Source organism: Primulina eburnea, chromosome 11 (assembly GCF_022965805.1).
Source record: "Primulina eburnea isolate SZY01 chromosome 11, ASM2296580v1, whole genome shotgun sequence".
Taxonomy (NCBI): Eukaryota; Viridiplantae; Streptophyta; class Magnoliopsida; order Lamiales; family Gesneriaceae; genus Primulina; species Primulina eburnea.
The window spans coordinates 400504-426565 of NC_133111.1; the positions used below are offsets into that span (position 1 = coordinate 400504).

The window sequence follows — 26062 nt, forward strand, 5'->3', positions numbered from 1 at the left end:
TATACAAGTTTTTGCCATTATTATTAAGATATTTCTGAAATTGTTGACGTAAAATAGGTTCAACCATATAATTTATTTACGGCTCTTTATCGTCCACATTCTTCAATACAAACTTCGAACTGATAAAAGGTAACTAAAAAAGTTGATTTCACGACTTGCAACCGAAAAATATGGCACGTTGAATAACACAAAATCAGCATCAACCAAAATTATTACAATTATCGGTTCAAGTCATGTCGAAAACAAAGGTGTGAAAAATTAGCCACCTTAACATTGCCAATATGACTATTAGATTCTTTAATCAACGACAACTCATAAGCCCAACAAAATAACTCAAAGCAACTCTTTTGGATACATCATGTACAAGTTACAGGACACATGAGCTAAATCATAGGCTGGCAGCAAATATGTTTGTTGATGTAAGAACCTACTCACAAGTTCATCAGCGCACGAAGATCATCTCTGCTGATCTCTCTCTGATCCTTGGAACTCTTCTTACCAAATGCTTTCCTAGCTAGCATCTTTTTGTTTGCTTGGAGTTGTAAAATCCTCTCCTCTATTGTATCTCTGGCAATCAATCTCACGATCTTCACATCATCCTTTTGGCCTATTCGGTGGACCCTGTCCATAGCCTGTTCCTCCACTGCTGGATTCCACCACGGCTCGAGTAAGTATACCCTCGAAGCAGCAGTAAGGTTTATACCCGCACTTGAAGCTTTTAGACTCGCAAGCAATATTGTAGGACCTTCTGGCGCAGGGACTTCAAATTCTTTAATCACTTGAGCTCTCTTTTTTGCATTCGATAATCCATCTAAACGGAGTACTTTAAAACCAGCTTCTCTGAGTGGTGCTTCGAGTAAAAGTAACATCTTTCGGAATTGAGAGAATATGACTGATTTTGTTGATGGGTTCTGATCTCTAGACATGGATAGCAGTCTTAACAGAGCAGCAACTTTGGATGAAATGCTTGAAGATGAAGCTCCAGAAGGAATTGCCTGAGAAGACTCCGGAGGGGCTTTGAAGAGATCGGACTCTGAAAGCAGATGGCGGCACAATGGACAACAGGGTTTTGTTCGTTTGAGCGTCTTCAAGATGCAGGATCGGCAAAAGATGTGAGCGCAGCATGTTATTATAATATCTGTTGGTGGAGATATGCATATTGGACAGTCGAAATCTTCTCCATCTTGCAACACTGAAAGCAATTTTTGGAGTAATCTTGGATTGTTCTTCACATCTGCATGGATTACACGTGATGTAATCACGACTATTAGATATAAAGTAGCTATTCGGTTCCAAACACTATCCATAACCAAGAAAAGTACACCCAAAAGCAGTTTGGAGGAATATTTCTCAACAAATTCAACATGCAACATTTGAAAGCTGTACAAAGAAAATAAACATTCTGGAATAAAGTAAAAAAAGTTGCTTTCATCTTCATGGTTGAATTGCCAAAAGATACGAAGTCCTACAAGTTTCCCTTTCTCGAGAGAAATTATTTTCTTGGGTATAGGGGACATCTAATTTAACTAAACGAGATGGATTAGAAGAGGAGGAAGAGGCAGAGTCGCAAAGAATCGTGAAATCAGAGTGAATACCTTCAATTTTTCCTGGCGGAATGAGTGCTCTGAGATCTGAAGGGCACAGGGCTAGATCTGTGCAAATCTGACGAAGACGTATGAGTATGCCGAGTATGGTAGAATAATTTACCACCAAACTTTCATCAGAAATGTAGCCTTGAACAATCTTCCCTGCCTCTCCTTCCATCTGATCATAAACCTCACGTTCTTCTTCACAGAGGTTTACAAAAAAGGTCTCTATGCTTTTAGATGGCAGATCAACCAATCCCTTATCTTTGGTTCTCCTCAAAGATATTGCAGCCATGAGACCCTACAGCATAATGCACATAGGATTGTTGTGACTTGTGACATAATCTATGAATCTTGGAAGATTCAACAATTATTCAGTGGGAAACAATCAAAAAAGAAAAATAAAATGAAGTAACTATTGTTTAAAAAAAAGAAAAAGAAACTAAAATAAATAGCATTCAAACCCCAATTGTGATTCAAAGAGATGGTAAGTGATATCCAAACTCAAATGGAAACCGTGCAGGTACGTGAATTTTAACACACACGTGCAGGTAACTAACTAAACATGTATGAATGTATATAAGCATATTCTGGTTTGATCTACACACACATAGAAATACGCCCTTTATAGCATAAATCAATGAGAATACCAAAACATGAGCACGTCCAACATGAAACACGAGACCCATACATCCAATTTCGAATGTCATGGGAAAAACTGTATTTTTGTGGTATAGTATGAAATAAGCTGAATTCTCATCAAATACAAGTTATCATTTCATGAACTCGCGAACTTCAGGGAAAGAACTACAAGTAAACGAAGCTTTAAGCAAATGCATACATGTAAGCAGAACGTCTTCATACCTCACCTGTCAAACACTAGGGAACAAATATGGCACCTAACAGAGAATCATTTAAATCATAGCAGATGGTGTTGAAAATATGCACAGTAGGAACTAAATCTTAAAACATATAACTAATAATAGAGTAAGATATACTGACCTGCAGCCGGGAGATGCCCTTCTCATCTCCCTGAGAGAGAGGGCGTTGTATTAAACTATTCCAGAGGCTTTTAACAGAAAATGGTTCAAACTTCAGAAAAGCCATTAAAGAAAACAAATCATACGAGGAGTTTTGTATGGGTGTTCCAGAAACAGCCCACCTACGCTTGGACTTCAGTTTAGTGACAGCACGACTTTGTTGAGCATTCACGTTCTTAATCACATGTGCCTCATCCAATATAACTCGTCTCCACTCGATATTTTTTATAGGAGACTTGACCGAAGACTCATCACTAGCTAGTGTAGAATATGTTGTTAGTACAATATCATACTTCTGAAGCTCTTTAGCATCTTTGGTCCGTTCTCCATAGTATATATAAACCTTAAAACTTCCTCTTCTTGTATGCTCTTCTAACTGTGTTATCCAAGATGAAAATACAGAAGGCTGACAAACAATTAGCGTAGTCATTGAATCCAATGCATCAGATTGATTGTGATCCTCAACCTTTTGCTTTTTCCTCGAATTTTCAGTCTTTTCACTGCCTCTTTTTCTTTTTGACTTTTTGCTTAACAAAGGAACGCATTCCTCTTCACCTAGTTCCACATCATTTCCAACATCCACATTGATAGATGAATAGGTAGCTTTATCAAAAGCAATCAATGAGAGGAGAGTAAGAGTTTTACCCAGGCCCATATCATCTGCGAATATTCCACCTCTTATAGGCTCAGGTCTGGTACCAGTCTGGTAATTGGTTAATTCATTCACATAAACCCCATCTTTTTCTACCCAAAATGGAGGCAATTCACATGATGTCTCCCTGCTAACCAGCCACCCCAATCCTTCCTTTTGATGGGAGAAAAGTTCTGAAGTTATAATGCTTTTTGGTGGTTCCAGTGCTTCAGCGGCACCTTCATTACAAACTTTTAAGTCCAACAACTTAAATATCTCATCCACACTCTTCTCCTCTAAAATACATTTTTTCTCCTTCACAACCGCTGCCTCTGATACTGTGAAAGATGCATCGGTTTCAGCAATTAACTGCAGCCCACCACTAGCAATTGCCATTTTTACCCTCTCAAAATCCTCTATTCTTGAAAAAATGTGAACTTGACAAGAAAGGCTATAAATTCTTCCCTTTCCTGGTAGTTTTGGCACAATTCCTGTAACATTCCAAACTCACACATTAAGCATTTGGCAGGAACCTGTATAAAGTGAAGAGAAACACTTATAACGACAAGTGATTAATCGAGTTTGAAAATAAGGAACCAAACTAGCATTAGAAACTAACTTCACAGCATAACAAAGTCACTGTAATCATCAATTGTTTATGAAAATAACAATCAAAATTCAGTAAACCAACTAAACCATATAATCCAAACGTACAAATGAGGTTAGAAAAGGCAGGCCCAAAGGACAATAAAACTCTGTAAGAAACCACAAAATCGGAATGCACAATTGAATATTAGGAAAAAGTTAGTTCTTCAATTTGTCAAAATGTCATTCTTCTTATGACGTTTCTATTATCACTTCGTCAAGAAATTAGTAACACGCTCTGAAATAAAACTAAGCCAATATCACAAAAGACCCACAGGAAAATATTAGACCAACAAGTTAAAAGAAATCAAACAGAAGAGTGTGCATTGGACCATATTCCCAACATTTTATCCTTGCCAAAAACCTCGCTACTCTCATTTCAAACGCAAATACAAAAAACAATATATATATATACAAAAAAATAAGTGCACCAACAAAGCAAAATTGAATCCAATAAATTACCCTCAACGGTAATCAAATGGTCGTCGATCAAAGGCGACAAAACAGCAGCGGCGGAACGCTCAACGTGGCCCACTTGCAGGGACCTGGCATTGAGAACCTTAATCGCGTTCCGGTCGTATGGATTCAATTCATCCCGCAGCAAAGCCACCAGTTCCCGGCCGCTGATGGTACCCTGGTAGTGGCGAAGACCGACAACGTTAACGATCAGAAAACCGAGCATATACGTATCGGTGAGAGACGAGGAAGACGAACCCTCATCAAAAGGGCTGCTTAAAGGGGTAGAAGGCCAGTGGTCCAAAGTCATGAAAAAATCAACTGGGTCCTGCTGATCATCGGATGCGGATTCAATATCGGCCATTAATCTTGAATTGGGATTGAAACGGAGAGGTTTTTGGTAAAAGGGCGTAGTTTGAGTTTGTTTTTTAGTGTGAGAAGTGAAGGGTAAAGGTTTTGAAAAGTTGGGGAAGAAACTGCTGGACTGATGCACACTAATCGATTTTAAATTCACGCAACTGTTTGGTTGGCATATATATGTCCACATGAGAATCACGTGCAGATTGTGATTCAATTAGCACGTGCGAGTTGTTTGGAAACAGGATAGGTTGCTACAACATACGTGTTCCCATTCGCTTCCATTCATTCGGTCTGCTCCTTTCAAAAAATGTTGTTTCCCACGGATTTGAACTACGGTTTAAAGGAATGGGGATTTGATGATGATATGTTAGATTAATAGGTGAGATGGATGAACAATCTATTGAGTATAGAGTTGTATTTTCTCTACTCTAGCTTGATCTGATAGGATGAGTCCATCTGCCATGGCCTAATCTGATGGATGAGCTAGGGGCGGTCCGGTCTTCGAGTACCTTTGATTGGGTAGATTATCTTGGGTCAGACGATCTGCACACACTCAACAAGAAAATGTCATTGGGGGTATTGTTCTGGTCTTTTCATGGGCACTGTTTGTGAAGTTAATGATTTCAAGGCATGTTGATTCAGATTGACGGAACCGTCTCATCGCGATCGGCCCAAGTGGGAGGGAATCTGAGCTGGAAAGATCTTTGCTGATGATTAAGTGAAATGAACCATGGTCGGGTGACATGAACATTGCTCAAGTGACCTGAACCCTTATCAGGCGTGATGAACCCTAGTCGGGTGACTTGAACCTTGGTCGGACGAGATGAACCCTGGTTGTGTGACCTGAACCTTGATTAACTTCTACTCGGGCTCTACTCAGTTTCTTAGGAGCAACTTGAAATCTGGTCTTACTTAGGTCTTTCTTTCCTGCCCGAGTCCAAGGATGACCCGAGCCTTTTCCAGGGCATTACCACTCCCTCCTTAATATTCAGTTCAGAGTCATACTCGTGGTTCCGATTAGTCATGTTTGGACTCCCTCGAAAAGATAGTTATTTTTTTTTCAGATCGACTCCTACAAATAGAAGGAGCAATTTGAAGATGATGATGTTCTCCTTGCAAACATGGAAGACTTCTCCCTCTATTGCAGTTGTTCAACTATTGATGAAAATATTCAGTTTCTAGTCCAAAACTTTTTTTCTTGAATTTTCGCTAGTTATTATGGCTAACTATGCAGCCTTGATCATTGACCGAGGACTAAGTAGCCCCAACAGTTTGTAAATTTTTTCTAAGTGTTGAAAGTAATCGGGACTTATCCCTCTCGGGCTTAAAATAAGGTATCAGTGCCTCATGTCTCTCGGGCTTAAGATAAGGTATCAGAGCCTCATGTCTCCCGGTCTTAGATAAAGTGTCAGAGCCAACTCTCTCGGGCTTAGAATAAGGTGTCTGGGCCTCACGTTTCTCGGGCTTAAGATAAGGTGTTGGCCTTCATGTCTCCCGGGCTTAAATAAAGTGACAGGACCTCATCCTTCCCGGCTTAGAATAAAGTGTTGGGGCCTCATGTCTCCCGGGCTTAGATAAAATAGTCTCATCCTTCCCGAGCTTAGAATAAGTAGTTCGGGCCTCACGGCTCCTAGGCTTAGATTGTGTTGGGGCCTCATGTCTCCCGAGCTTAGAATAAAATGTCGGGACCTCATGTGTAAGGCCCGAGAAATTATCCGGTTAATTTGAAAAGATTTGGGCGATGATTATTATAATCTATTGTTGATAATTATTATGATTATAAACAGAACGGATCAGATCGAGAGAACCGAAAGAAGGTTGGATATTATGCGTGGAGAAGGGTCCCCGCGCACATGCGCGATGAGTATGGGCGCACATGCGCGAGGAAGACAGAACTCTGCGCGCACATGCGCGAACTGAATGCGCGCACATGCGCGGAACGTCCAGAATGGTGGGCGCACATGCGCTGAAACATGGCGCGCATATGCGCGAAGGGGCGCGCACATGCGTGACGAGATAGCGCGCATATGCGCGCGAGGATGAATCGTCGAGGCAGTAGGTCTCGCGCATATGCGCGAGAGGATGGTGGCAAATTTTTGGGAAGACACGTATGAATTACATGCAATATATATATATATATATATATATATATATACCTACATTCCCTCTTAAGATTCAGAAGAAGGAAACGAAGCAAAGAATTGAGGAAAGAGAGAAAAACAAGTTCGGAGCATAGACTTGTGATTTCTACAAAATCCGGCTGTCTGATTTTAAATCTGACTGCGGTACTGTGTTCCTATCAACGTACGCTACAACTGGACGTAAGTTTTGCTACGTTTTGATATGATTTGAAATTATGGTGTTGTCAGAATCTGATGTGATTCATATATGATGTTCTTGGCATGTTAGACATCGTATAATCGAAACCGGACTGAGGAACAGATACCATATGAAATTGTTATGGTTTTTGGAGTGGAGTTGATTGAGATTTGATATCAGAATGGACTTGTTATCAAATAAGAGATGTTAGAATTAATATCTGACTGATATGGTAGTGCTGGGTATATTGAGACTAGGACGTTATGTTGTTGAAACAGAATTTGATTGAATTCTGATTATAGCCAGTATTGATTCGAGTGGTGTATTGATATTATACTCCTCGATATTGTTCTTGTCAGATTGAGTATTGACAGGCTTCGAGTTCGAGACTTCGACAGAGTCAGAGTAACAGAAAGAAAGGTATAAATTAATGTTGAGTTGGGATTTCACAACTCGAGTGGGGTTTGACTCGAGTTTCCCTAAATCACATACTTTTATGTATTGCATTGATATTTGCAATTAATGAGAATTATGATTGGAGTCTATTGATTTATAGCTAATGTGATAAGATTGATAAATGTAGTCTATTGATTTATAGCCACTGCATGTAATGACTGCTGATTCGCTAGTCTTTGGTTGATTTGCTTAAATACTGAATGCATGTATTGAGTACTGAGTCGTTGAGTTATGGGCGGATTCGCCTAGTCATTGACTGATTCGTCTAAACTTAAGCTGATTCGCTTAATTACCGGCTGATTTGTCTGGTTATTGGCTGATTCGTCTAAACTTAAGCTGATTCGCTTAATTACAGGCTGATTTGTCTGGTTATTGGCTGATTCGCCTAATTCTTGACTGATTCGTCAATTCTGCGGCTGATTCGCCCAGACACAAATATATGAATTATATCGATGCCGTTTAGGGATTGATTCATTCCTATCGACTGAGATTCGATATAATTACCTATATCCAGATATCGGGATCCCTAGGATAGAGTTGAGTCGAGTCTGATACGACGCGTCAGTTGAGTCGATTCTGAGACGACGCGTCGGTTGAGTTGAGTCTGATATGACATGTTGATTTCCATTGTTTATACCATTCATGATTATTGAATGTTTGATATGGATTTATGTTTCTGATTTGAGACATGTTATGAATAATCCTTATATGCTTTCGTATATGCTTTTATATGACTGCATGTTTACATTGTTTATACTGGGATTTATTCTCACCAGAGTTATCCGGCTGTTGTCTTGTTTTGTATGTGTGCATGACAACAGGTGGGGCTGGATCAGGGTCAAGAAGAGGATGAGAGAAGATAGATAGCGTGGAGATCCGGGCTTTGAAGCAACTTAAGATTCAGCACTGATATGTAGTTGAACCTAGTTGAATTCTTGTAGATAACACAAGATTTGTATGTTCATGTTTAATATGTAATTTGAGTAAATTACATTACGTTTCCGCTTTGTATTTAAAAAAAAAAAATTAGACCCTGTTTTACTAATTTATTAATTAGTCCCAATGATGATTAAGAACATGATTAGCGTCCGGGTCCCCACATCATGCCTCTCGGGGTTTGATGAAGTATCAGAGCCTCGTGTCTCCCGAACTTAGATAAAGTGTCGGAAGCTAATGGCTCCATGGTTTAAGACATGGCTCCAGGACCTCATACCTCTGGGGCTTTAGATAAATTATCGGGAACTCATGCCTCTCGGACTTAGAATAAGGTATCGAGACCATATTACTCTCGGGCTTATATAAAGTGCCGGGGTCTCATGTCTCTCGGGCATAGAATAAGGTGTGGTGCCTCATGTCTCTCGGGATTAGAATAAGTGTTGGTGCCTCAAGCTTCCGGGTATGGTGATGGAGCCTCATACCACATGGGCTTGAGATAAGGAGTCGGGGCCTCATACCTCCCGAACTTATAATAAGGTGTTGGGGCTTCATATCTCCCAGACTTAGATAAAGTACCGAGGCCTCTTGTCTCTCGAGCTTAGAATAAATGTCGGATCCTCGTATCTCTCGGGCTTAAGATAAGGTTTCGAGGTATCATACCTCCCACGCATTAGATAAGGTGTCTGGAGCTCATGCCTCTCGGGCTTAAGATAAGGTGTCGGGGTTTCATACCTCCCGAAATTTAGATAAAGTGTCGGGGCTTCATCTCTCCCGAGCTTTATATAAGGTGGCGGGGCCTCATGTCTCCCACGCTTAAGATTAGGTGTCAAGGCCTCATATTTCTCGGGCTTTAGATAAGGTGGTGTTGAGACCCCATGTCTTCCGAGCTTAAGATAAGGTGTCAGGATTTCATACTTCCCGAACTTAAATAAGGTGTCAGAGCCTCATGTCTCTCGAGCTTTAGATAAGGTGACGGGGACTCATCCCTCCTGGGCTTAAGATAAGGTATCGGGGCCTCATGCCTCCCGAGTTTTAGATAACGTGTTGGGGTCTCATGCATATTGGGCTTAAGATAATGTGTCGGGGCCTCATGCCTCCCGAGCTTTAGAAAAGCTGTCGGGGCCTCATGTCTCCTAGATTTAGATAGGACTTAGATAAAGTGTCGGTGCCTCATGTCTCACAGACTTTAGATAAGGTGTCAAGGCCTCATGCCTCTCGAGCTTTAGATAAGGTGTCGGGATTTCATGTCTCTCATATTTTAAATAATGTTTCGAGCTCATGGCCGCCGTTCCTCCCCCCTCCCCCACCTTTTACTTTCCTACATCTCACGATGAATTTGTTTTTATTAAAAATCAAATCACTAATCCTTACATACCAATCCGGAAATAGCTCCTGAAATTCGTGCCTAGATGAAGAGCCATAAATAAAATCTGAGTGCGGAGCAGCTCAGGCTTATTTTTTTAATGGAAACCGTATCTACGTCTATAAATCGGATTTCCCACAGACGACATCAATGATAATGTCTGGGTAAATTAGGTGAGTTGGGTGGGCAATATACCCGACATAAAAATCTAATTTCCCTTTCCCGACTAATGGGATGAGCCTGTCGTCCCTGACCTGACTAGATTGGATGAGCTCGGTGTGGCTTGGCCTGTGAGTACCATTGACCGGGTAGGATGAGCTCAAGTTAGACCATCTACAAGCACTCAACAAGAAAATGTCAGCGGGTCACCAGAAAGGTTTCCGACATGGTCAATCCGACGCTCAAGTTAGTGCATGTTCACTAAGTAGAAAGATAGTTTATTGAATGCAGTAGAATGCAATATCCCATGCCCCGAATGAATGAGCAAACCTTAGTATTTATAGGGGAGATGATGACCTTGATTATGGTGACATGACACTGTTCATGATTAGATATTTGCTCACGTCCTGTCCTCTGACGACTTCCATGTCATGTTCTTTGTCAGTAGGCATAGCGACACATACTATTCTGGTCTTGACATGATAACTGATTGTCAAGCTAATGATTTCGAAGCATGTTGACCCATACTGATAAGCTCGTCTCCTCACTATATTCCCAAATGGGAAGGAACCTAATCAAGAAAGATCTTTGCTGGTGATTAAGTGAGATAAACCCTGGTCAGGTGAGATAAACCTTGATTGGGTGACCTGAACCTAGTCGGGGCTGATGAACCCTGGTCGGACTAGTGAACCCTGGTCAAGTGACCTGAATCCTGGTCGGACGAAATGAACCCTGATTAACTTGTACCCAAGCTTTACTCAGTTTCCCAAAAAGCAACTTGAAATTTGGTCATCCCTTCTTGCTCGAGTCCAAGGATGAATCGGCCTTTCCAGGGCATCAGGATTGATAGTGAACAAGTATGATGTATGAGAGCAAGAACACAACATGAGAAATCCAGAGAATGAACCAGAATGAAATAATGTCATGTAAATATTGAGTGACAGTATTCAACTTATATTTACCACATTTGGTACTATATCTATTGTTTATGCAAATAATAATAGATACATCACCCAACAATTTAGTCGAATAATAATACATATTGAATTTGAGTTTTTCTCATTTGAGGTAAGGAATAAACTGCCTATACTTGCCCACCATAGCTTTGCCTCCGGTTAAACTCAAAATTCTCAAAGCTGGTGAAAGCTTAAAAAATCAAGGTCACAAACTAAATAAAAAAGTGTTTTGATACAACAATATCCTCTAGAATAATATAGTTATTTATACTACTGCTTAAGAGGGTGAATATTCTCTCCAAAGCTCCTTAACAATGGCAGCGAGTGACTCTGCGTTAAGCCATGTCTAGCATGAAGTGCAACGATCAAGTTTAGTTTCAAGAATGTTCGACACATGGAACATTAAATCCACCGATTCTCGCGAAGTTTGAGCGGCTTCTGGATCCATTTTATGCAGAGAAAAACCACTTTTTTAAATTGAGAAAAAAATGAATAGGGAAATCAAGAGTCAATGACATATCAAATGTAATCTTCCAATGCAAGCAACATAATCGATATATTCAAAGACAACCAACAATGTCCATATCAATTGCTTTTCCTGATTTAAATCTTGGTTCCAACCTTTATTGGTTCACGAGCTTCGGCAATCTAAATTGTGAAGTGTAACACAAATTTGAGACGAATGAAATAAAATTAGTCGACTAATCTTGCAGAGCAATAAACCAAATGTTAAAATTAAACTTGAAATTAATGATCCGTGTTATAGAATATTCATTTAAGTAATTAGTGATGTACATTCTAGATTCCTCATACAAAATATGACATATTCAACTGAATATCTCAGTCATACGTACATCTGAATAGTCTTGGGATATCCTGATTGTCTTCTCGCTGATCCTGGACATTATAACTCAAATAATGGTATTACTCTCTATTCATGCTTTATAACTCAACTATTATCTCCTAAGTATGGCTAAGGCACACATTTCATACTTTTGCTCTTATAACTTGATCAACAAATCACCACTTACTCCATAAGTTTTGCACAAACCTTACGAGCTTTTTGGAACAGCTGGAAAAGCCTAGAATATCGGTGTACCTTGAAATGAATCCCGAGTGCCCTATCTATAGGTTGAGTTCGAAAGCTTTGAACACGCTAGGCAGTGACGTGTCGTCGTTATCTCAACATCTCATTGGACCCTTGACTTCGCAATGGTTTTGAAATCTTACGTTTCGATGCTCATTTGGCACGACACTTCAGAAGCTCTTGTCTATGTTTGGAAGGTCCGATCTATATTCGGAAGTTCCGAACTCCTTTCGGAAGCTTCGATCATGTTTAGCGGTTCCGAACTGCTTTTCGATGGTTCCGAAATGGCTTGCTGAATAAATATTTTGATTTTTATTAAGTAATGAAATTTAAATCTCTTTTAAGTCATAGTTTATTAAAACTTAGCTTGGGTTTACAAGTATTTTCATCCATTTGACATCAATGGATTTCAAAATGACATGACGAAATCATGAATTCACAATTATCATTTAAAATTAACTTCGAAGGTAACTACCAAGTTTTATAATACATAATTGTCATTGGCACACAATGTCTATGCATATTAATTTTTTTGTCAAATAATTTTATTATAATAAATCTAAATAGCATGAACATTTTTAAAAATGAGTTTTTATAATAAATTTTATTTTATGAGTGATATGATCAATTAATTTAAAAATTTTAAAGTACAGACAAAGATAAAAATATTTTATCAAGACATGTTAATTATTAGGGGTATTCAACTACAATTTAGTTTATTCGTCAAAAAAAAAAAAAAACTACAATTTAGTTTAGTTTAGATAAAAATTTCAAATTAAATCAATCCGTAGAATTTTTATAACCAAACCAAATCGTGAATTTTGGATGATTAGTTCTAAGTTTTAAGTTTCACAATAATTTAGTGCATGCAATATTATAGTTTAAAAAAAATTAGCAACGGACACTTGATAGAAATTTAGTAAATATTTATTTGATCCTGAATTAGAATGATTATAAGTACAAATCATACATTAAAATATTTAAGCACGTTAAAAAATTTGCATCATATAAAAAATATAAATTTTTAGGGTTGTAGTTATGTTTATATGTAGTAAAATGTGAAATAAATAAATTCTAAATGTAATTCGATTGTTACAAGGCTCATTAATATAAAAAAATAAATTAAAATATATACATATATCCAAGAAAAAGCATATTAAATTACCAAAATTGATTACTCAATTTATTTTATTTTTTTATATTAAGACAATCGATTTGAATTGGTTAACGCTTACTAGTATAATTCAAATTATGCCTAATTTTATCTTTCATAATATTTACACATATTAAATAATACAATTTTGAAACCAAAAATCACTTGCCATTTACCCTTCAAATAAAAGAAAGAAAATCACCTCCACTCTCAGCAGCCGTCAGTGCTGAGGGAAGAAACCCTACCCAATTCCGCCGCCTCCTCCGCTGCCAACGCCTCCTCCTTTTCTGCTGCCTTATCTACTCACCCTTGTAAGCACATGTGCGTTTAATCCGTTTTTTTTAAATAATGTTCTGGGTTTCTATATTCCTGGCACATAAATCTTTTTGCATTGAAATTTACGTCGTAGGTTTGAATAAGTTTCTGTTTCTGTGTTGGAGTGTCATGTTTTTTTTTTATTGATGCCGTGGACCTGTGGCTTTAGTTTCATTTTTAACTTTTTATACAATTCAATCGAGAAAGGTTAACGATAATAGTGATATATCGAATTATCACTTGTTTAGTGAATCCCTCTGCCACATCCCTTCCAACTATCCTTATTTTTTTTGCTGTCTTCGGGTCTCGTGATAAACACTATATAATGGGGGTAAACAGTGAAATTTGTCTACCTAAGAGTTAGACGGCGATCAATTGGTAACCACCAGGTCGATCAAAGGTAGCATTAGGTGGTGTAATGTTTTGATGTAGGAAAGAGTGTTGCCCATGATCTCAACCTCTCTTATTATTAATACCACCTAATTAACTACTTCCACATGTTACCATGAGCAAGAAGGAGAATCGTTAAAAAATTTGCGTTATTATTAGAAAATTTGTGCCTGGAAATAACATTGCCAAAAGGAAATAGCAAACCATACAATTCAATTGTGTTACATCTTTCAACCTGAGGCCATGAGGGAAGGTGTTTTTTTTTTTGCCTTTAACGGGTGTGCACGTGCAAACAATTTTCAGATTCCATCACGTGCCAATCTCTTGTTAAAACAAAGCGACCATATTTCACATCGGAAGGGGAGAGATAAGAAGATAGAGGAAGAGAAAAGGACGAAAGCTTTTTGGTCTTGTGCCACTTGCCGTTATTCTGACAGTAGCTCGTAGAAGATTCTGAGCTCAGGTACCGTGGAAAGGTTCTAAAATTGCTTATGAAGTATGTCTTCAATTCATTTGATTTAGGATTTTAATTTTAAATAATTACGCATGAGATTTATATTTATTGTTTATTTTGCCTGTTCTTGATACAAGCTCAGTTGTGGAATGATAATAGGATAGTTTATTTGACTCATTTTGGTTTCAATATGTAATGTAATTCATTTGGTATTGCGCTGCAAAATTATGAATTTTTTTGCGGTTTTTAGTAACGATTAACCCCTTTGGATGAAAATGACAAGAGTGATTTGCGGAAACCATTGGGGGTTTATTATTCTTTAGTTGCATTCTTGTTGTAAACATTGAATCTGAAATAATCAAATCATCTTAAAAAGGAATTGTTTGATAAGTTGATAAGGTGAAGTTCGATCAAGCTTCATTTGGAAAATCGAACTTTTAGACCTATGTTATGAGTAATAAAGAGTTTCTTGAAAAAATAAAATTAATGTATGTTTTAGTGTAACAAAGTTGCTATCTTAAATTATTTTACTAGTTTTTTAAAATGAATTAAAGACTTGTTATTCTGGAGGCAACACATGTCACATTTTCCTCTCTCAGTGCATGCGCACAATATTGGCCCCACTTTTTGTTTAAATGTCTTTTCTTTTATGTAAAAACGCTTTTAACATTTAACGTGATTGCTCATGATTATTTTAACAAGTAAAAGAACGAGCATGCTTAGAGTTCTTTTTCCTTTTCTAACTTCACGAAACGATGTTGTGATTTCTTAAATAGAACAGGCTTTATTCCAAAAATACTCATTAATACTGGACTTTAATAGGTGCAACATTCATTTTGTGAAATGCCTTATCTGGTACGTGAGCATTTATTCATTGGCAATATTGGAGATGCTGCCGACATTCTTCAGAACGGAGGCAATGAAATCACACACATACTATCGGTCCTTAGTTCCGCATCCATTTCTTTCTTCTCGGAATGGCGCAGTGGGCTTTCTATTCCAAGCAAAGAAATTAAAAAGGTCTATGTTGCGGGATCAGGAACTGAAGATGTTTCAGGTGACTGGTCAAAGAGTTCACTGTCACCAGACAAACTCCTATACGCTTTGGAGTATGCAGGCAAGGATTTGAAGTTTGTGAGGATGGCAGTGCCTCTGAGAGACATGGAGAATGAAAATTTACTTGACTATTTGGAAGTTTGCTTGGATTTCATTGAAGACAGTAGGAAAGAGGGATCTGTTTTGGTGCACTGCTTTGCTGGTGTATCAAGGAGGTATATTTTAATATTCTTTTGTTAATTATGAATCTATATTTGGGTCATGCGTTCACTTTGTGTGAAACTGTGTTATGTCTTTACTCTTTATAGAAATGATGTCAGCACTCCAGCAGATGTGATGATCTTTATTTTGCTACCTTAATTTGATGGGAAAATAGATCCTTGCCTAGTGCTAAGTAAAAGATCTTAAACTTTTCTACTTGGATTAAATGAGCAGCTTGAGTGCCTGCAATTTCGAAGCTTTACTCATTTCATGAACATAGCCCGCTATTATGTTCTTCACTTTTTTTGCCTTTCATTTACTTTTTGTTGTATTACGTGGTACCGTTTGGTTCGTGGTATGAGACAAATAGTATGGAGAGAAATAATATTTTTTAATAATAAAATATGTAAAAATGATAGTTAATATAATATTTGATTTGATTGATTAATTTGAGATAATGTGATATTACCGTTTTATCATTTTGAAAATATTAATTAAATATTTATAATATTATTTATCATAGTTGTCAAAAGCGCGAGGCGCAAAAAAGCGCTCAAGTGTCTTGGGGCTTCAAGCGCAAAGCGAAGCGCGCGCTTTACGGAAAAAAGCGCAATAAACAAAATATTATCAAAAAAATCAAAATAAAATAAAGAGTATTTGAAAATGTGATAGATGAAATATCAAATGTCATTATATTCGTCATCTTCATCTTCCAAATCTACGTCAGGCCACAATAAACAAAATATTATCAATAAAATAAAAAGTCTTTCAAATTGTGATAGATGAAATATCAAATGTCATTATAATCGCCATCTTCATCTTCCAAATCTACGTCATCAGCCCCATCACTTGATTTGTATCCATCGGTATCTTCTTCTTCTTCTTCTTCTTTAGTTTCAACATCAATGTTGATCACTTCTTCATCCACTTCATCCACAAGCTAGTTCGAGCTGAAGATTGCTTTCTTTTTGCTGAAGTGGATGATGACGCTCCTTTTTGAAGTAGATGCATTTCGAGATCGAAAGTCATATGCACTTTCACCAACCCCAACCACTTGTGCTACATCACTCCAACGTAAATCATCATCTTCAAAGACCAAATCGTTATCATCGTTCTCATTATCACTATCATTCAACTTTCCCAACAACCATTCGTTATTATCATCTATTTCTGACAAAGAAATAGGATCAATCTTATCTCGCATGGCATATCTTCGCCTCAACGCTCTGTTGTATTTGATATATACCAAATCATTCAATCGTTGTTGAGACAACCTATTTCTTTTTTTAGAATGTATCTGCCAAAAAAATAGAAAGTAAGAAGTTAGGTTCATACTCCATTATATTAAATTTAATATGTAAAAAAACTTCTAACTTACATGTTCAAATACACTCCAATTACGTTCACAACCTGAAGAAGAGTATGTGAGGTACAAAATCTTCATCGCAAATGTTTTTAATTCAGGTGTTGATGCACCATAAGAAGACCACTAATCAGCTTGAAAGTTGAAACACAAAAAAATATAAGATTAAATTTCTTATCATTCAAAGTTTGTATCTATACTATAAGTAATGGTTGGGAAATAAATTAATATTGCTCTATATATTATTTACCAGGTGATTTTGAAGCTCTTTGTCTAATAGCCATGGGTAAACCAAAAAGTCCTCCTTTTTTGTATTTATTCAATTGAGTTGTAATATCTTATCTTGTAAATCATCACCTCGCACCAATCTAGCTATGCATTTGTACGGACCTTCCAACACTTCTTCATCATTTTCTATGTCAGGATTTGAGTAAAAAAACTCAGGATTTTAGAAATATCCAGCCGCATGCAAAGGAAGATGGAGTTGAACGTTCCATCTTTTGTCGATGATTTCAAAAACACCACGATATTTCTCTTCATTATTATTAAATGATGCGGCGATAGCTTCTTTGGCCTTGTCCATTGCCTCATAGATATAACCCATTGGGGACCTTTTTTCACCGTCTACTAGCCGCAATACTTTCAGCAATGGGCCGCCAGCTTTTAATGCAAAAACTGTAGTTTTCCAAAAAGAAGGCATCAATATCACTTCTGTAACACGTTTTCCAGCCGCCTCTCTAGTATATCGACTTTTTGCCCACTTTTCAGATGTAAACATCTTTCTCAGATTTGCTTGTTGAACTTGAAACCGCTTTAAAGTCAAAAAAGCAGTTGTGAAACGAGTCTTTGCAGTTCTTACTGTGTCTCTCTGTCCAGTAAACTCCCTCATCATGCTCAACAATTGTGGTCTATTGTAAATATAATCATTCACCATCAATGCCCGTTCATGCAATTTTTTGAGGTTAGAAATTTTGAATATTTTCTCAAGCATCAAATCTAAGCAATGAGCTCTGCATGGAGTCCAATACAAGTGTGGAAAATTGTTTTCCAAAAGACGACCTGAAAATATGAAGTAAATTTACTTAAAAAATTGAAAAATCAGAATTCAATTTGCAATTTAAAATATTACTTGCTCTAACATTGCAGCTTGCGTTATCTGTTACAACCTGAACCACATTATGTTTTCCAATTCGATTCACAAATTTAGAAAGTAACTCATACATCTTATCAGCAGTGTGAGAATAACTTGAAACATCCACCGATACAACAAATATGCTTCCTTTAGGACCATTTACCAAAAACTTTATAAGAGTTCTTCTTTTTTTATCCGTCCACCCATCTGCCATGATTGTACAACCATACCTAGCATGATCTTCTTCGTGTGATTTGAGAAGTAAGTTCGTATTTGCCAACTCCTTCTTCAAATACTTAACTCTTATTTCATGATATGATGGAGGTTTCATTCCCACTCCAAAAGTCCCAATAGCATCAATAAAAGGTTGCAAAGAATCATATTTAACAGCATTAAAAGGAATTCTAGCATCATACATCCACGTGAACCACATCTTCTCTTAATTTCTTTTTATTTTCATCATATTGACCTTTATTTTTAGCACGTCTCTGTTTGACAAATTTTTCAACATCTTACGCAAAATAAAGATCAATAGGCCCTGCTTGTTTACACCTTTTACCTGCACCGTAGGGCCGGAGGACATTGGTCGTTTCCCTTTCATTTTACTTTTAATATCATCCTCATCATCATCTTCTTCCACATCAACAATATCATCTAAATGTGGAATATCATCTATTTGATTCTTCAAAACACTCTTTTTTTACATGAATCCTTTAATTTCTTCTTTAACATGCTCCGGACACTTCGGACAAGCTTTCACATTTCTATTGCCCCCAACTAAATGTAGTTTGTGCCGATAAATCCCACCATTTGTTATTTTACCACAAAAAGAACATCATACAATATTTGGATTTTTAGGATCCGGAAGTGTTGCATAATTCCAAGCAATGTCCTTTCGATTTGATGGAATTGTTGTGTTCGACATGTTTAAATACTGAAATATAAAAACAAATCACCTATTGTATTACAATTTGTAATTTTAAACAAAAATTCCTAAAATTAGGGTTTTTACCAACTGGTTAGCAAATGAGAAGCGGCGGCGACGGCGAAGGCGGAGCGGCGACAAGGCAGAGGCAGAGAAGACTCATGTACAAATGCAACAATGGACTTTAGCAGAGGTAGACGTAACGATAGGGATTTTCATATAATTGGGCTAGGCTTACCTTTGGAGCTGGACTTGGGCTAAGTTTTGAGTTTGACTTGTAAAAAATTTAAAAAACAAAAGTGGGCTGAAGCGCAATTGGATCGCTCAGAATTTCTCAGGCCAAGCGCACTGAAGCGTGCGCTTGATCCACCTGCTGCGCTTCGGGACAATCCGAAGCACAGCCAGGTCGCCTCGCCTCGCTTCGCGCTTAAGCGAGCGAGGCAAGCGCTTTTCACAACTATGATATTTATTAAGGGTAATATTGTAATTTCAATTCAATGACTTGATTAATGATTTGATTGATGTGAGATAGATGATTGATGATTTGGTTGGTGTAAGATAAATGATTGGTAGATGAATAAATAATATGGTGCATCAAACATGAGATTAGATTGGATAAACATGTTGTTAAAAATATGGATAAATAATATAGCGAATCAAACGGTACCTGAGAACATTAATCCTGGTAATTAATTAAGTAAGCTATAAATTTTAGTCTTTTACTTGTATTTCAAATACATTATAGTTGATAACATATCTTTTCATTGAATATGAGTATCAAATGTATTCTATTAAGAAGTTCAATTTTCAACAATAATCTGCATTCTCCGAGTACTTGTCTCGGTGTTGCATGTTTTTGTACTTGCCCGGAAATGTCCCCGACTTTCCCGCTTTCACTGGCTTATTCTAAGATTGACCATGGTTGTCAGCCTTTGGCTGGGATATTTTTTTTGGGATAAAGGCCAATATTTGATTGCACCGATAAAACCCTGGGTCTTTTTGGAGAACTTGGACTCAGAAGCATATCCAAGGAATTTTGGATTACTTTTTTCTTCTCTTTTGTCTTTATTTTCATTTGTCTCTTTCTCCTTGAAATGGCTCTAAATCACTTGTTGACTAGGTCAAAATTCAAGAAGTCTGTGGAATTGTAAATAAATTGACAAAATATATTCGTTGTTGTCTTCTCACGATTGAAGTTACTCTGGTGATTAGCTTGCTTGTGAAAGAATGACTTGGATTCTTTTGGTATCACTAAAAAGTGTGGACTCTCGCCTGATATTTACTAATTCGTGGTTTTTATCGCAATATTCTTTTATTTAATTTCAATTTTCTCTTGTCAAAACCCCATGTTTACTCCTGATTATTCTCATGTTTTGAGTCGATTCATATCCAGCTTTTGTTCAGAGAAGGCATACATTTTAATTGATTTTGTTCTCTGCTTTGTCAAGCCCTAGGGGTTTACACCCTTCTTTGCATGTGTTCGTTGCAGTGCAGCTATTATTACAGCATACCTGATGAAATGTGAGCAACTATCACAAGAAGGTGAGCAACTTTCACATGTTTTAGAATTTTGGTTCTTTAAATTGAGATGTGCAATTTGGTGACAAGATCTTAATGCCTTTATTGATAAGTTACAATAATAATTAGTATTATTTATATTCTTGATCTTGTTTTTAACTTATTGTGTTCCAGATGCCATCGAATCATTACGGCAAAGCTGTGAATTTGTATGTCCGAATGATGGTTTTCTGGAGCAGGTGATATAAGATTGAATTATTCTATACAAAAGTTGATCCTTCAAGATCATTCTTAGCTTTATGATGTCCCTTGTGATTATTTGAAGGTTGACTCTCTCTTTTCCAACAATGCAGTTAAAAATGTTCGAACAAATGGGTTTTAAGGTTGATCGTGCTAGCCCAACGTACAAGCGCTTCCGCTTAAAAATTTTAGGTTATTTTTTTACCTGGACAAGGTTATCTTTTAATTGATTCTTTTATGTGTTAGATGATCTAGATTAGTGTGTGCTACTAGTCGTTTATAAGTTCAACTTCAATTGCCATTTTCTTGATGGATCCATATGTTATGAATTACATTGTTCGAAGGAACAATGCAATGTTCAGAGGATGGTAGTATCCATAGAAAGTGTGATTTGTCAGTAAACGTTTATGTTTCCCGATTCATACTTGTTCATGTTCACAGTCGGATGCTGGTGGTTTAAAAATGTCAGGAGTAGAATTACGGGTAGAAGAAAAGAAAGAGTGATAAAAATGATGTATCGATGCCCTTCTTACTGATAGAAATGAGAAGTAATTACCTTCTTGCGTTGTGGGAGACAGAGAAGCAGTACATTTTATTACTATTCTTGCTTTATTATGATGCAAGTAGGAACACCTTTTCAGACAATACATTCTAAAAATAATTCTAAATTTTATTGAAGCTGTCTTTTGTTGTCCAAAAGAAAACAATACAGGTTGCAAATCTACTCGTTATTAGTCGATCGTAATATGAATGGAAGAACCCTTCTCTTCTCTGTGAATGAGTGAATCAATAAAACTCATGATCATTGGTGGCATGAATGATTTTCTTTAGTATTCCCGACATGGTACTTCTACCATATACTTGGTCGTTATCACAGTTGGACTTCTCATATTTTGCACATCCCAACAGGTGATTCCTATAACCGTGGAGAAAAAATAGACGGTTCTAAGTTCAGTGCTGATCCTGGCCTGCCAGCTGAAAATGCATCAGAGGTGAAACACTCGCTTGATAAAGAAGTGACTCCTACTCCTGCCTACCGCTGCAAGAAATGCCGTAGAGTAGTTGCATTAAAGGACCATGTTGTGGATCACATTCCAGGAGAGGGTGAGACGTGCTTCGATTGGCATAAAAGGAGAAGTGGAGACCCTTTTAACAAATCTGATGAGGATGAATGTTCCTCTATCTTTGTCGAGCCGCTACGTTGGATGACAACAGGTAAGATAGATCGAAACTTGTGATGTATATGTTAGTTTATGTGTCGCCTTTACTTTTTAACTTTTAGTGGTTTCAACCCAAACTTGTGTCAGTTTGACCCATTTTCAAAATAGTAATTGAGCTTTCTGATGTGGGATCACACAGTCGTGGAAGGTGGACTAGAGGGTAAGCTGTTATGCGCCCACTGTGAAGCTCGTTTAGGCTACTTTAACTGGTCTGGAATTCAGTGCAGTTGTGGAAGCTGGATTACTCCGGCCTTTCAGCTTCACAAAAGCAAAGTCGACATCAGTAGCATCTAAACTTCCCTCCACAACGATTCCTTTTTTTAAGTTTCCGAATATATGGTGCACATACTACATCCTTTTTTTACCCCTATTTTAATACATCGTGACGGATCTTTGTTGCGGAACTTGAAAGATTTTCTTAAGATATTGTCAGTTTGACGTGAAGGTCAAATATCTCGTCGATGGGGGAGTCTGTTTGATCTTGTTGATGATGCAATACCAAATATTATGATAGATTCTAAAGGAGCGAAGTACAACCCAAAGGGCGATGTTTAGAAAACATGTGGAATAATCCCGTCTCAATGATATTTTGGTTCCTGACAAATATATGGATTAATTATTTATACCTTCTTATTTAACATGTTCATACCTCTCTCATCAATAGTCAATCTTTTCAAAGATAAACACAGATAATTATTTTTTAGATAAAAAATGCATATTTAATAAATAATGTGGTTACAATATAAGTTTTATCAACTAAAAATATACTTAATTAATCTTTTATGCATGGCTTCTGTGGATAATATGTTTTTTAATTCAAGCCCAAACGGAAGCATTGTTTCAGACTGCAAGAGTGTTTTTAGAAAGTGTTTTCTCGACTTTCCACGGACAAATAAATAATCGATGCCTCTAAAAGTTTTTAAAAAACATGAAATGGCTCATTTGCTCGTCTTGTTTCATTTCTATACCAGCTTAAATCTCTTAGTGGCCCATTGGTTACGAAATTTAGCAGAAGAAAACAGGTGGACATAGGCCGAAAGAGTTTTTTTTTAAAAATAAATAAGGAAAGTGGGACGAAGGAAGATAAAATGGATCTAAAAAAAGTTGACAGAGGAAATATAGCCAAAATATGAAAATGTAGGGGAGTTTCACACCTAATTTATGCAAAGACAGGTGGCGTCATGCAACTTTTTCTAACATAAAAGATGAATAACTCGATTTAGCAAGCCAGAAAGCAAAGACAAAGACTAGTGGGTATCGACTAGTCATGACTCATTCGTGATGATACCCTTTAAACTTTTTTCTTTCTGATGTAGAAATTTCAGTATAAAATTTGAAAATCTTATAAAGAGATTTCCCAAATAACTTAAAGTTAATAAAGTTACAATGTGATAATTAATGTTTATCTAATACGTCTGAGTCTGACTCGCAGCATCCAACCCAAACATTTCCATATCTATTTAATTTGTTTCAATAAATATAGGGCTTTGATGCAAATCATGCATATATACACAGCCACAAACAAATTTACACCCAAAACAACGAACACAAACTACTCTTTATATTATAATATGGCAGGTGGCTTCTTCAGACGGTTTTCAACTTTCTTGATCGTGCTGATGCTACTCATGGCAGCTGGTAGTTTATAAATTTCGGTCATTGAATGGATTCTTACATTTTATTCATAAGTCATGCGTATCAAATCTTTAGTTCCCGTGGAACATAATGATATCAAGATTTAAGGATATATAGAAGTGTTTTCTCGGTCTCTTTTCAAGATTTTATCCATTCAACCATTTTTTCTTTTCATCTTCTTAATCGAGATTTGACAGAGAGAAAATTGAAGATATGAGTAAAGATTTATTTGTTTGAAAGGCTGCTTATTATCGTAATTTTTTGTTGTTGTGTGTGACAAATTAAGATGTGATTATTACAGAAAAGGTGGCAGAAGCAAGAACATGCGAGTCGAAGAGTCATAGGTTCAAGGGAGCTTGTGTAAGCAGAACCAACTGCGCTTCTGTGTGCATAACTGAAGGGTTTCATGGTGGCCGTTGCCGGGGCTTTCGCCGTCGATGTTTCTGCACAAAGCATTGTTAAAGAAGAACATGCTTGTCATTATGAATAAATCTGATATATCCGTGGATGATCGAAGTTTTCGAATTTACTTGTGTGTCTTTGTGATTGTTTTGCACGAGTCAATGTGTCCTTGGCTTTCCACTTACTATATTATCATAAATAATATATTGGTACACTTGATTATTTGCAAAAATGATTATATGAAAACTCTGTTTTGAATTTAATTCCTCTTCTCTTTTCTTTTCCATATATCTAACTAACGACGCTTTATTTCAAATTTAAGATTTCTCAATAAAATTTACACTAATGTTTAATATAAATTTCTATTAAATTGTTAGAAATCATTTTGCTAGCGGTTCCCAGTCGCCAATCCCAAGCCTTGACGGATTCTTGGATTGAACATCATCAATTGCTATTCGTGGTATGTTTCTTACTATTTAAATGACCTTAGCGACAAGTCAAAGCTCAGGTACCATCAGTTCCCAAAGATTCTGGTTTGCAGGAAGTTAACGATGTCTTACTTGAAATTCACATAAAAAAGACAGCAAAAACGGACAATTCGAACCATGGTGCTAATCTCCGGACACCTGCAAAACATCAATCAATATGTTTGAAATCCATGATGTAAACTGGACTCTGCACACAGGAATCAGGCAGACAATGTTTGAGCAAACGAAAGATAATGTTTGGGATATATTAATCAATTTCACACATACCATCCTATTATTCCCTCGCTCCTCCGCTTAAAAGTCGCCAAATAGACTGCACATGAATACCAAATTGTCATTCATAAATAAATCTCCTCGTTTTGCATAACAGAAAAGTGAAAAAAAAATGAACAAAAACATCGGAATCACGACAAATTTAAAATTTGAAGTCCATATTTCCAAATCAATATTCTTTGAAAAATTAAATATGAATCATCCAAGCAATCATGATTACAGACAAACAGCATCAAAATGAACAAAATAAACAACTACTATAGCAGAAATAAAGCAAAAAGAAATCTCAAAAAACGAACCCTGAACACTGGTGAGGCATTCAGGGAGACGAGACGGCAACGGCAGAGCGATTTATTCCGTCTCCAAAAAACTCTGAAGAAAATATGAAATGCCTTTTTTCATCGAAAAAAATAAGCAGTGGGTTGGTTTTTCCCATTTTAAATTATCTCCCCCTCCTCCTACATGCCGATGTTTTTGCGAAAAAGTCAGCGATTCTTGCATTAAGTCCACCACAAGATAAAATAATTCACATGGAATTTAACTTAACTATTTAAAATGTCCCTCCATTACTCTCGCACAATACAAATAATATGATTTATTCGTACAGTTAAACACAATTATTGACCAAATACATATTAATTTTTTTCCTAAACAAAACAGTTATAAAATAAAAATACCTTTAAAAGTAGATTTCTTGTGTGTGTGTGTGTGTATATATATATATATATATATATATATATATATATATATATATATGAGGGATGATACCCTGCACCCCGTGGGCGACCACATATGCATTTTTTTTTAAAAAAAAATTGTAACCGGAATTAGCGACGGTTTATTAAAACCGTCGCTAAATGTCTACTGTTTAAAAAAAATAACCGGACATAGCGACAGTTTAGTACAAACCGTCGCTAAATGGTTACTTTTTTAAAAAAATAACCGGACATAGCGACGGTTTGTAACAAACCGTCGCTAAATGTCTACTTTCTAAAAAAAATAACCGGACATAGCGACGGTTTATTACAAACCGTCGCTAAATGTCTAATTTTTTAGACAAAACCCGTCCAACCTAGCGCCCCACACAGAAAAGTAAACTCGATTTCACCCAAATCTCGTACGCCTCAAAACCTAGCGCCCCACAACACACAATTAATTTTTTTTCCAGATCTCGTGCGCGTCAAATCCCAAGGTAACTCGATGTTGTTCGAAAATTTCTCACTTTCGGTAGAATTTGTGCGTGAATGCTCGTAACATCGATTCCTTTATGGCCTCTTCTCAATTTGTGCGTGAATGCTCCTAA

At 36.9% G+C, this 26062-nt stretch overlaps 3 protein-coding genes and 1 long non-coding RNA gene across 8 annotated transcripts; 2 read left to right on the plus strand and 2 right to left on the minus strand.

The window, feature by feature from the left end:
- Nucleotides 1-155: 155 nt before the first annotated feature.
- On the minus strand, nt 156-4862 carry LOC140804389 (putative SWI/SNF-related matrix-associated actin-dependent regulator of chromatin subfamily A member 3-like 1). 2 transcript variants are annotated; one of them, XM_073160386.1, is made up of 4 exons: nt 4365-4862; nt 2589-3748; nt 1596-1887; nt 156-1234 (listed from the first exon to the last, which is right to left on the minus strand). In XM_073160386.1, the coding sequence occupies exons 1-4, from the start codon at nt 4720-4722 to the stop codon at nt 432-434; spliced, it is 2613 nt and encodes an 870-aa protein (XP_073016487.1). In that variant the 5' UTR covers nt 4723-4862; the 3' UTR covers nt 156-431. The 2 variants fall into 2 exon arrangements, with proteins under 2 accessions (XP_073016487.1, XP_073016489.1); XM_073160388.1 differs by having other exon boundaries at nt 2589-3790.
- An 8468-nt stretch (nt 4863-13330) lies between these two features.
- On the plus strand, nt 13331-22595 carry LOC140804380 (uncharacterized). Of its 4 annotated transcripts, none has more exons than XM_073160373.1 (7): nt 13331-13458; nt 15129-15577; nt 20473-20525; nt 20676-20740; nt 20855-20933; nt 21651-21956; nt 22101-22595. In XM_073160373.1, the coding sequence occupies exons 2-7, from the start codon at nt 15150-15152 to the stop codon at nt 22253-22255; spliced, it is 1086 nt and encodes a 361-aa protein (XP_073016474.1). In that variant the 5' UTR covers nt 13331-13458; nt 15129-15149; the 3' UTR covers nt 22256-22595. The 4 variants fall into 4 exon arrangements, with proteins under 4 accessions (XP_073016474.1, XP_073016473.1, XP_073016471.1 ...); XM_073160372.1 differs by lacking the exon at nt 13331-13458 and adding an exon at nt 14156-14315 and having other exon boundaries at nt 15088-15577; XM_073160370.1 differs by lacking the exon at nt 13331-13458 and adding an exon at nt 14162-14315.
- Nucleotides 22596-23415: 820 nt separating this feature from the next.
- Nucleotides 23416-24261, plus strand: LOC140805762 (defensin J1-2-like). Its single transcript, XM_073162059.1, has 2 exons — nt 23416-23599; nt 23898-24261. Exons 1-2 carry the CDS (start codon nt 23452-23454, stop codon nt 24056-24058), a joined length of 309 nt encoding a protein of 102 aa, XP_073018160.1. The 5' UTR covers nt 23416-23451; the 3' UTR covers nt 24059-24261.
- A 171-nt stretch (nt 24262-24432) lies between these two features.
- LOC140805763 (uncharacterized) lies at nt 24433-25252 on the minus strand. The gene is made up of 3 exons (XR_012112329.1): nt 25059-25252; nt 24754-24799; nt 24433-24624 (listed from the first exon to the last, which is right to left on the minus strand). It is a non-coding gene; the product is annotated as an uncharacterized lncRNA (long non-coding RNA).
- Between the last annotated feature and the right edge of the window lie 810 nt (nt 25253-26062).

What these genes read in the sequence shown, in the direction of transcription:
- LOC140804389 (XM_073160386.1), bottom strand. Translation starts at nt 4,722, where the DNA reads ATGGCCGATATTGAATCCGCATCCGATGATCAGCAGGACCCAGTTGAT. An exon ending in CCATTTGATTACCGTTGAGG is followed by an intron (nt 3,749 to 4,364) that starts GTAATTTATTGG and finishes GGAATGTTACAG; the next exon opens with GAATTGTGCCAAAACTACCA. An exon ending in TCCGCCAGGAAAAATTGAAG is followed by an intron (nt 1,235 to 1,595) that starts GTATTCACTCTG and finishes TAATCCATGCAG; the next exon opens with ATGTGAAGAACAATCCAAGA.
- LOC140804380 (XM_073160373.1), top strand. Translation starts at nt 15,150, where the DNA reads ATGCCTTATCTGGTACGTGAGCATTTATTCATTGGCAATATTGGAGAT. An exon ending in TTTGCTGGTGTATCAAGGAG is followed by an intron (nt 15,578 to 20,472) that starts GTATATTTTAAT and finishes TGTTCGTTGCAG; the next exon opens with TGCAGCTATTATTACAGCAT. An exon ending in GCTACGTTGGATGACAACAG is followed by an intron (nt 21,957 to 22,100) that starts GTAAGATAGATC and finishes GGGATCACACAG; the next exon opens with TCGTGGAAGGTGGACTAGAG.
- LOC140805762 (XM_073162059.1), top strand. Translation starts at nt 23,452, where the DNA reads ATGCAAATCATGCATATATACACAGCCACAAACAAATTTACACCCAAA. An exon ending in GATGCTACTCATGGCAGCTG is followed by an intron (nt 23,600 to 23,897) that starts GTAGTTTATAAA and finishes TGATTATTACAG; the next exon opens with AAAAGGTGGCAGAAGCAAGA.